The sequence below is a fragment of the Haematobia irritans genome, chromosome 5, assembly GCF_050003625.1.
Source record: "Haematobia irritans isolate KBUSLIRL chromosome 5, ASM5000362v1, whole genome shotgun sequence".
NCBI lineage: Eukaryota > Metazoa > Arthropoda > Insecta > Diptera > Muscidae > Haematobia > Haematobia irritans.
Window position 1 is genome coordinate 162,734,562 of NC_134401.1, and position 12,060 is coordinate 162,746,621.

General features: G+C 29.5%; 1 protein-coding gene across 1 annotated transcript in view; it reads left to right on the forward strand.

Moving 5' to 3' along the window:
- Ndg (Nidogen) overlaps nt 1-12,060 on the forward strand; it is a 42,144-nt gene that overhangs the window by 14,902 nt on the left and 15,182 nt on the right. The window contains exon 2 of the mRNA XM_075310173.1: nt 7,833-8,135. Coding sequence (XP_075166288.1) covers nt 7,833-8,135 — 303 coding nt within the window. The remainder of the gene's footprint in view (nt 1-7,832; nt 8,136-12,060) is intronic.

Here is a 12,060-nt window from a genome sequence, read left to right on the forward strand (position 1 = left end):
TTCATTTAAAAGTTTAAAAATTTATTAAATCATGGTATTATATATTTCTGTCAGATATTTGTAAGAATTTCTAACAAAGGCTGCACACTTGAACAGGTTTTACTTTTGCGAAAAAGACAATTATGTGAAACTTCATGTTTTCAACCGTTTATTCATATCAATTAATCTTAATGAAGGGAAATAAGTTATTTAATAACAAATTGGAATTTTGCACACAAGAAAGTGTTTTTGATTTTATGAAAGATGAATATAAATGGAATTATCAGTATCAAATTGTTTTCCTATAACAATTCATATAATAGTTTAAAAATTGATTAAACCATATTTTATCAATATTTGTCGGATTTCTTTAAGACTGTGCTAATAACGCCTGCACACTTGAACCTATATAACTTTTATGAAAACTAGAAGTTATGTGAAGCTTTACGTTTGCAACCGTTCCTCCATATCAATTCATCTGAATGCTTGGAAATAAATTCAAATAATATATTGAAATAATTTGAAAACTATTTCTAATAATAAATTTGAAAAAAGTTTTCAAATTTTACGTGGTTTAAATGTGGATACTATTTAAAAGAAAAATGCACTACTTTTTTGATAAAACCGCATTAAATGAATTGTTATTATAAATTAAAATAAATAAAGAGGAATATGAAAAAATAATGAATATGATAATATTTTGCAAATATTCAATGTCTGTGTAGTTTATTCAATAAGATTTGTGATTTTCATAGTAATTGTTTTATAGATTCAATTTTTTTCCTTACGCCGCTATGTTTTGAGATATAATTAAATCAAATGCAACATATATGCTTCTTGATAATTAATTTTTTTTTTTTTAGAATTAGTTTAGATAAGTACCAATGCACCCTAACATCACATTCCTGCTGGCGATGTCTGCAGCTAGTGTTTATGCATAAATTTGTTCTACTTTCACATTTCCGACTAAACCACTAATCTAAATTTTTCTAAGGAAATAAGAAACTCTATTTAGACTATTCGATTTTCTTGAACCTGTGGCTAGGTGGATTTAATTCATTATATATGTATTTTGTTTATTCTAAACAAATCCCTTATGTGTTTGTAATATTTTTAAAATCAAATAAACTGAAAGCCACAACTTTAGGCAATGCATTTTGTAAATAAACGTGAAAAATGCTTTGATTTGAAAAATACCGCAAACCACCACCACCACCACCCACCGCAAAGTGGAGCAAATTTTTGGTGTTTGTTTTTAATTCTCAATAAAAATTGAGATGAGTATTTGGTATAGTATCCGATTCTCTATGGTATTTGAAAGGATTTATGTTTAAAAGACAGCACGTGATGGAAATGATGTACACATGTTTATTGGGAAATGTAAATGGAGCGTATACAATTTGATAAGGATTTCTGTCGTTATGTTAGTTAACGCTGTGAACCATACCGTATGCTCATTAGTTTAAAATCTGCTACACTTTTTGAATTAAAAATATTTATATGTATGTGACATCATTAGAGACATTAGACGTTGTGTTGGAAATGAAAATTCATTTATTATTAGGAAATTACTTTTCTCACTCTTACAGTACAATTTTGAAAATTAAGATAAAATTTATTTTAATTTCGTTAAATTAAACTCTTTCATCAATAAGGGACAAGGGACTTCCTCCTTAAAGCCGAGTCCGAACGAAATTTCATATTAAGGTGGAAGCAAGCATTGACACATTAAAAAATTTAACCACCGTTACTGAGAGAGTATAATCCACAGTTGAAAAACTTTTTGGTGTTCCATCGAAACTGGGATTGAATCCACGACTTGTATATGCAAGGCGGGCATGCTAACCATTGCACCATACACTGGTAGAAAAAGTGTGTAGGTGGGCTATGTTGTTAGCTATACGCTGATATTTTTATCTGATATCCGAAATTGGAAATAGAGGAATTCTAGGTTCAAAATGGTCCATGCTTTTGTATATCCCCCATATAGAGCGTTTACTCGATTGGGCATTAAGGGCATAAAAGCCGTATTTTTTATCGTATTTAGCGAAAATATGGGAATTTCGGAGTATTTTGGATCCATAAAGTGCTATGCCAAATATGGTTTGGCCTCCACACGCTCACAAAAAATCGCTTCTGTAACATATACTCCCAAACATATTTTGCTTCAAGCATATACATTTTTGGCTATTGCCCAAACATTTATATGTTTGATCTCTTCCAATATATAATATGTTTGAAAGCATATTGGTCTAAACAATATATGTTTGGGTAGTCAATTTCCAAACATTTTGTATTTTTGCATCCAAATTCAATAATGTTGTCTTCCAAAAAACAATATGTTATTATGTGAACATATAATATGTTTGGAAGCATTTTGCACCCAAAAATATTATATGCTTAAAAAAATTCTCCCAAACAATATTGTGCTCAAAATTTTATTTATTTATTTATATATTTACAATCGTAATGAATTATGAAAATAAACAGGTAATATAGGTGCTAACAACATAGGTTTTCGACCTGAATGCTCAAAATTTTGTTTCTGCCCAATTGTATATTCCCCCACATCTTTCTCACTTCCACGAGATTTTTTAGTTCTTAGCACCTTTTTCTGTAATACAAACATTGTAGAAGAAATTATTCAATTGTATGATTTTTTTTATTTTAATTTTACCTTTTGCCGGACGGGGATTCGAACAGCGGACCACACAGTTTGTAAGGATCAAAGAAGTAGCTGATCAATTGCCCAAGGAAAAATAAAATGTTAATTTTGTAATAACAAGCAACAACCACCAACTTAATTCAATATCGCTCCCTGTTAAATAGCGCTCCAAGCTACTAAACACATATATGTTTATAGGCTATTTCTAAATTAATATATGTTTGCATCCAAGTATATTATATTTAAAAACATTTTATGTCCCAAACATAATATGTTCTAACATATTAACATATATGTCCCAAACATGTTATGCTAGTTTATGAACATTATATGCTTCCACTCAAAAATATTGTGTTTAAAAATTTGTTTTCCAAACATATAATGTTTATAGCCAAACATATGAAAAACAGTCTTTTTCATCCGTGCATATAGACCGATATCCCACCTCGACTGTTTGAGGGCATAGAAATTGCAATTTTTATCCGATATGCCTGAAATTCAATTTTGGACCCCCTTGAGATATGGTAAATCTGATTAATATTGGTTTTTATTTTGATATAGCATCCACATAAATCGGCAGAATTTAGATTTTGACAATGTTTTATAATAAATTAAATCTAATTTAAAATAATATAATTAAACCAAATTTTTAATAATTAACTAAAATGTTGATATTAAATCAATTTTATAAAAAAAATGACAAAATTTTCTATATAAAAAAATTTTTTACAAAATTATCTAAAGATAAAAATATATTGACAACATTTTCTCTAGAAATAAAATTTTGACAAAATTTTCTCTAGAAATAAAAGTTTGACAAAATTTACTATAGAAATAAAATTTTGACAAAATTTTCTATAGAAATAAAATGTTGACAAAATTTTCTATAGAAGTAACATTTTGACAAAATTATCCATAGAACTAAAATGTTGATAAAATAGTTGATAAAAATAAAATTTTGAAAAAATAGTTGATAAAAATAAAATTTTGACAAAATTTTCTGTAGAAATAAAATTTTGACAAAATTTTCTTTAGAAATAAAATGTTGACAAAATATTCGGTTGAAAAAATTGACAAAATCTTTTATACAAACATATATAGAAGATTTTTAAATGCAAATCAAACTGTTAATAAATAAAACAAGTATATACGGCCGTAAGTTCGGCCAGGCCGAAGCTTATGTACCCTCCACCATGGATTGCGTAGAAACGTCTACTTAAGCCGATGGCAAGATATCATAAAATTTCCTAACAACCTAATATATACCACATAGTCCATACGTGGTATATATTAAACTACAAAAGGGCCGATTAAATACGTATATAATTAAGTTTCTATAGAAATAAAATTTTGACAAAATAAAATTTTGACAACATTTTCTATAGAAGTAAAATATTGACAAAATTTTGACAAATGTGAAATTTGCTTCTCTTAGAGGGTCTGCAAGCCAAATTTGGGGGTCCGTTTATATGGGGGCTATACGTAAAAGTGGACCGATATGGACCAATTTTTGCATGGTTGTTAGATACCATATACTAACACCATGTACCAAATTTCAGCCGGATCGGATGAAATTTGCTTCTCTTAGAGCAATCGCAAGCCAAATTGGGGGGGTCCGTTTATATGGGGGCTATACGTAAAAGTGAACCGATATGGCCCATTTGTAATACCATCCGACCTACATCAATGACAACTACTTGTGCCAAGTTTCAAGTCGATAGCTTGTTTCGTTCGGAAGTTAGCGTGATTTCAACAGATGGACGGACGGACATGCTCAGATCGACTCAGAATTTCACCATGACCCAGAGTATATATACTTTATGGGATCTTAGAGCAATATTTCGATGTGTTACAAACGGAATGACAAAGTTAATATACCCCCATCCTATGGTGGAGGGTATAATAAAATTTTTCATAAATTAAATTTGGAATAATAAATTTAAATCAAATTTATAAAAGTAAATCAATTTTAAAATCATAAATATAAATCAAATTTATAATAAATCAAATCAAATTTAATATAATAAATTAAAATGAAAATTGTAGTTATTTAAATCAAATTTAAATCAACTTTTGAATAAATTAAATCAAATTTAAAATAATAAATTTAAATCAATTTTTTAATATATTCAATTAAATTTAAAATAATAAATTTAAATTTTTATTAAATTAAATCGAATGTAAAACAATATATTTAAATTTTTAATGAAATTAAATCAATTCTTTGGTAAATAAAATAAAATTTAAAATAAGAAATTTAAATGAAATTTTTTATATTTTTTCTTTCACCTTAAAATTAAGTCAAATTTAAAATAATAAATTTAAATCAAATAATAAATTAAATAAAATTTTTATATCATATCAATTTTAAAATAATAGATTTAAATCAAATATGTTAATAAATAAAATTTATATAAATATAATTTGGATTAAAAATGTTAAAACAAATTTATAAAAATGAAATATTTATATCAAATCAATTTTAAAGTAACAAATTTAAATCAAACTATTAATAAATAAAATAAAATTTATATAAATATAATTTGGATTAAAAATGTTAAAACAAATTTATAATAAATTAAATATTTAAATTTTAAAATAATAAATTTAATTCAATTTTATAAAAATAAATCAATTTTAAAATAATAAATATAAATAAATAGCAAATTTAAATCAATTTTGTAATAAATTAAATCAAATTTAAAATAATAAATTCAAATCAACTTTTTAATAAATTAAATCAAATTTAAATCAAATTTTTAATAAATAAAATCGAATGTAAAATAATATCTTTAAATCAAAATTTTTAATAAATTTAAATCTATTTTTTTAATAATTTAAATCAAATCTAAAATAATAATTTTAAATCAAATAATTAAAATAATACATTTCAATGCATTTTTTTATATTATTTTTTTAACTATAAAATTAAATCAAATTTAAATTAAGTCAAATTTAAAATAATTAATTTATATCAAATAATAAAATAAATAAAATTTTGATGTCTAATCAAATTTAAAATAATAATTAAAATAAAAGTGTTAATAAAATTAAAATAATTTTTAAAAAAATTAATTTGGAATAATAAATTTAAAAAAAAAAATTATAATAAATTCAATCAATTTTAAAATAATAAATATGAATCAAATTTCTAATAAATTAAATCAAATTTAAAATAATAAATTAAATGAAATTTAAATCAAAATTATAGTTAATTAAATCAAATTTAAAATAATAAATTTAAATCAACTTTTTAATAAATTAAATCAAATTTAAAATAATAAATTTAAATAAATTTTTAATATATTGAATCAAGTTTAGAATTTATTTGCTTTGTAATAAATTAAATGAAATTTAAATCAAAATTATAGTTAATTAAATCAAATTTAAAATAATAAATTTAAATCAACCTTTTAATAAATTAAATCAAACTTAAAATAATAAATTTAAATAAATTTTTAATATATTGAATCAAATTTAGAATATTACATTTAATTATAATAATAATTTAATTTTTAATACATTAAGTCAAACTTAGAATTATCAAGTTAAACACAATTTGTATAGACCTCTATTGGCTTTCTAATACCGAGTTTTTTTTATAAATAAATATAATTTAATACCATTAAAATAATTAAGATAGTTAGTTCATAAATTTAATAAAAATTTTTAATAAAGTAAATCAAATTTAAAATAATAAATTTAAATCAATTTTTTAATAAATAAAATAAAATTTAAAATAATAAAATAAAATATTTTTTTTTATATATTTCCACTATACAATTAAATAATTATTTTTGTTTTTATGCTGTATTATATATAATATTTATAAATATCAAAATTAGTAAATAACACAATATACAATAGAAACCGAAAAAAAAACAACTAAAGAAAACAGTCTTAGGGAGTAAGTGCATTTGCACATCCGCAGACAATGTGTATGGAATGGTTTTGTAAATATTCCCGCTACTAAATATAGATTTTAAATTACTAGAATTTGGTTTGGAGCAAATGGATACGAAGTATCTTAAAATGCTTCTAGTAAAGCAAGAACAATTTGTGCAATGAAGCGTCCAGACGAATGCATAAAACAAAAATGTGTATTGCACCATCACCATTCACTATTTCTGGAGCTGAGTGCAAAAGAATTAATTGTGGCACAAGAGGAGATCGCAAAGCACTTAAGATGCGATGAAGATTGCGATCGACAATAACACCAATCAAGTGAGGCAAATGCAATGCAATGAGACCAATATTAGAATGCAATGGAGATGCTAAAGATCTTGTAAAAGGAACGAATGGTCAGAGGGACAGACAGACGGACGGACGGACGGACAAAAAGATGAATAGATCTCCGAATGGACGGACATTGATCAAAGTGTTTTGAAATTATCCATTGTCCATAGTCAATGCATATCTATGAATGGGAATTCATAAGCTGGGAAAGAGTTTGTGGTTGGGGGGCTCCCCTTGTAGTTGTTGAAATATGGGGGGTTTTGTATGGCAGCAAAACAATTAACGCCGTCATTATGTGGCTTGTTTTCATGCACTTGCTTGGACCATATATTCAACGATCTCCACATGGGAGGTTTTCCTTAACACCCGCCCCCTATTTCTTTCTCATCCCTTGCGATGACTTCTGGCTATGTTTTGGTTTTATTGTTATTGTTTCAGCATCACTTTGTTCCAGTTTCTTCTGGATTTCTAACAAGGGGCGATGCTCTTTTATTGGTGTGGTTTCACTTATTGTAGTCTTTCCTCATTTCCAAAATTGAGGTTAAAGAAAAGTGTATGGTGAGAGAGTGTTTATATCCACTTAAGGATTACAAAACCACCCCATGATGACAGTTGCTCGTTCTGGAAATCTACTCACACCATATGTAAATCACTTAGGATGCACTTGAATCTTAAAACCACTTCACCAATGTCCTTAATTAGTTTGTCTTTGAGATCGTCTTTCAGTGGAAGTATTTTACTTTAGATGAGAATTTATTACCCCACTAATTGCTATTGGGGGTCTTTGATGTTAACTGTTGTGAGAAGAAGCTGAATGTTTATGGTTTTGTTGACTGATGTTGTGGTGTGGAAATTCTCAAACCCTAATTTGACAAAACGATCATTTCTTTTGATGTGTGTGTGTGTTTTCCACTTTATTTAAATGGATTGGATGTTTATTCTCTCATTACAGATCAATACCAATGGCATATTGACATTCAATATTGAATTTCCGGAATACATCAATCAACCATTTCCCTTTGAGTACCCTTCAATAGCTGGATTCTATTCGAATGTGGATACTACAGCAGGCAATGAATCAACATCGATCACAATTTTTAGTACTCAGGATCCTGAGCAATTGCAAAAAGTCAGTGAACTGGTTCGTTATGCCTATGATGAGAAAGCCGATTTTGAAGCCACTGAAGTGATTGTCGCCACATGGAAGAATGTTGGCTATTTTGATTCGAAAACCGATCAATTGAATACTTTCCAGGTAAGTGAATTTTTTTTAGAGCATTTGACAATGATGAGTGATTTTAAATATCTCAAATGAAATTGAATGATAAAAGGAGGGATGGATGATATCTGCGGATGTAATTCGTATATGCTATAGTTCCCTGGTTCTGGTCTTGCCAGATAGTTTTGTTAAGGACTTTCAAAAGTCTAACCAAGAAGCCCGTTGCCGAATGGGGTGCATCGCAATCTTGAATCTAGAGGTCCGAGAGATTTATAGAGATACAGCTGTTAAACCGGATCAATTCTTACCTTACGCCTGCTAGCGGTATTGAGGAGTTCGAGAGAAAACTAAGTGCTAACGAGGATATTAGAAGACAACATATGGTGGCTTGAGCAGCAGAATAACCCAGCAAAAAAAGCGTCGCCAAAAAAGTAATGAAATTGTTCTTTTTGAATCCGGAAGTGGTGCAAAATTGACGCAGAAGCGATGAATTTAACATGGGCTTGTCATAGGAGGGAAGTCCTCCATTTCAACAGCCGTTGCAATGAATTTGCATCACTTCTTTAGGTGGGATCCGAATTCAATGTTTTGGATGTAAATTAAAAAATTTTGTGATATTTTGTCAAATAAATAATTTTTATAATTTTTTATAATTTTTAATGGATTCTAACGCTTGTCGGAAACGTTTGACCTCAAATATTTTCAAAAATGCACAATTTTTTCAGATTGGATTTAGTACTTTTTTCGACCAAATTTAAATGATTTGTATCATTTTATGAATTCTTACTCTATTTTTAACATATTTGAAACAAAAAAAGTTAAAATTACCCATTACAAGTATGAATAAACCAAGTTATAAAAAATTGAATTAAAAGAACTTCCTGGGTAGTTAAAATAAAGAACATCATTGGGAGTGCATCTTCTGGAAGTTCTTTTAAAGTTGTGCCTTTGGAAGAACTTCCAAATTTTTTTGCTGGGAAGGAATGCAGTACTGATTTTAAGGGAGAAGATTCGCTGCACATATGGTCAGTTTGGACATAAGCACGTCAATATTTAGAGGACCCATTTCAGACGTTACCCTAGCGCTTTTAGTACAGAAGTAAAGTGGGGAGTTGTAGGAACCTAAAGAGGTTACGACCATCAGTAAATATCGAACAACCTAAGAGGTGGTCAATAAAGAGCTCGACCTAAATCGGCCCTGAGTGAAATGCGACCAAGCTTGACTGGCCCCAATAGACAGAGTGCCTAATCCATTACCAGATAGAGTAAAAGTATCTGCAATTGCAGAACATCTAATTAACCTAACTAAAGGTGATACGGTCAAAATTTGGTCAAGGGAAAACGCGTGTAAATCGGCGAAATCGTTTATTTAAAAAATCAAATTAAATTTCTTTTTCAAGTTCAATTAGTATAAAATTCAGGAAAAATATTCAGTTAGGCTTTCGCTTTTCCAAATCCGAATTGCCGGGCCTCACGCTTGACACCTGCCAGATTTTGTACAGCCACCTTGTCCACCTTCTTCGCCGCAGAAAGCCAGTTTGCCTTGAACTGCTGCTCGTCCTTAGCAGTTTTTTGGTCTTCTTTAGGTTCCGCTTGACAATAGCCCAGTATTTCTCAATTGGGCGGAGCTCTGGCGTGTTGGGAGGGTTCTTGTCCTTGGGAACCACCTGTACGTTGTTGTTGGCGGCGTACCACTCCATGGCCTTTTTACCGTAATGGCAAGATGCCAAATCCGGCCAAAACAGTACGGAACAACCGTGTTTCTGCAGGAAAGGCAGCAGACGTTTATTCAAACACTCTTTCACGTAAATTTCTTGGTTGACAGTCCCGGAAGCTATGAAAATGCTGCTTTTCAAGCCACGCAAGCTTTTCGTCGTCCATTACCACGCAGTCAAACTTCGTCAGCATCGTCGTGTACAGCCTCCGGGATCGCGCTTTGGCCGTCGTATTTTGGTTTTCATCGCGATTTGGAGTCACTACCTTCTTGTAAGTCGATAGTCCGGCTCGTTTTTTGGCTCGATGCCAAGGCCGTATTCAGGGGGGGGATGAGGGGGATCGAACCCCCCCCCGAAATGAATGAATATTTTTATATAGATAAATATATATTTTTAGCTGCATAGAAAAATCTTATCGAAGATGTTGAAGAAATGCTGGAGGTTTTATTTTGAAAAATGCTTACCTATAAAACTTGCACAAATCATAGAATACTAGTTGAAAAGCCCGTCAAACGACGGTCGAAAAAAACAAATTGTTTTTGTTCTCGCACCACAAATTTCATGTTTGGAAAATGTATTTCTGCTTTTTATGTGTGTTTGTTGTTCTTTTTGTGAACATGATTCGCTTTGTTTGGCCATAGAACAACAACGAAACAGCCAAACACACGTGTGTAAATGAAATGGAGCAAAACCTGCGAAAAGAACCTGCCTAATTTAGCGATGGAAGCAATAAAGAGATATTTCCAAACGTGCATATTTTAAAAATTTTGGTCACTTTGCCAGTTACTCAGGGATGGAAAATACAATTTTTAAGAAAGTACAAAAAAGGTATTTTTTCATTTGAAATAAAATTTTGACAAAATTTTATATCAAAATAAAATTTTGCAAAAATTCTATATAGAAATAAAATGTTGACAACATTTTGTACCGAAATAAAAAATCGATAATATAGAATCGCATTCTTTTTTCGACTAAAACATTCTTGAAGTTCAATAAAATCCTGTTTTTGACTATGTCTTTTACAAAATCGAGATTTTCTTCCCACATGAACATGTCTGTTTTGCCATATTTGTAAAAGACTATTAGCAAATAAGGTTGATAAAGACTTTCTCAAAATATTAAAATATTTTGTCAAAGCTATTGTACCATAAATCTGATATCGACTCAAAAATGTCTACACAAAAGGTACTAAATCATTCGCGGGGGTACTACGTTACTGACCGGGGTGAAAAACTTTTGAAAAAAGTACTATAGTACTGCATTTTCCATCCCTGCAGTTACTACGTGCTCATCCGAACGTTCATTTTCAACAATGAAGAGATTCATGGCTGAACAAGAAGGTTAAATCATGGGGCCCTATGATTACAATTTTTTTATTTCGACCAAATTTTAAGATGTCAAAATCATATGTTTATGGTGATTGCAGCTCTCCAAATGACACTGCATAGCAAATGCATCTCAAACAAACTCGCGCATTCATAGCTGGAGAATTGTTCAAAGATGACTTGAGTATCTTGATAACATATTCCAGACCCAAAATACCACGCACATCAGTTTTTAAACTGCATCATAAACTGTTTTTGTTAATAGATGGCGAATATCCATTTGACTGACTTCCATTATTAACTTTGGTCTCATATCGGCGTTCCTCGAATGAATTATCCACTTCACAATAACTCATAGGTGACGCAATTAAATTTGAACCTTTATTTTTCTCTGGATTTGAATTATTTTTTCAGGACAATTGAAAGAATAAATAATTGCCACTTTTACCAATGCCATACGATTCTTTTATCAGCTGATTTTGACTTCTTAAAATTGTAAACAACATATTGAAATTTGTTGTTTTTGTTATCATGATTCAACCTCCTTATTCAGCCATGGAAGAGATTAAAGACGTATCTTAGAAATTCGACTAGCGAGAGTAGACTCAAAGGATTGGCATTAATGTCGGTTCATCGCCGAATAAATGTGCCGACTGAAGAAGTCATTGATTTATTTGCTGCCCAAAAAGCCCGTCGGTTCAATTTAATATTATAAAAATATTGTATACATACCTATGCATAATTAAAATTTTCTACACATGAGATTATATGAATATTTTTTTTTAAGTTGAACCCCCCCCGAATTAAAATCCTGGCTACGGCCTTGCTCGATGCACAGTTGTAGACGATACACCCAGCTTATTTGCGGCATCTCGGAGAGAGAGGTTAGGGTTTCGCTTGAAACTACCGGCAACTCTCTTT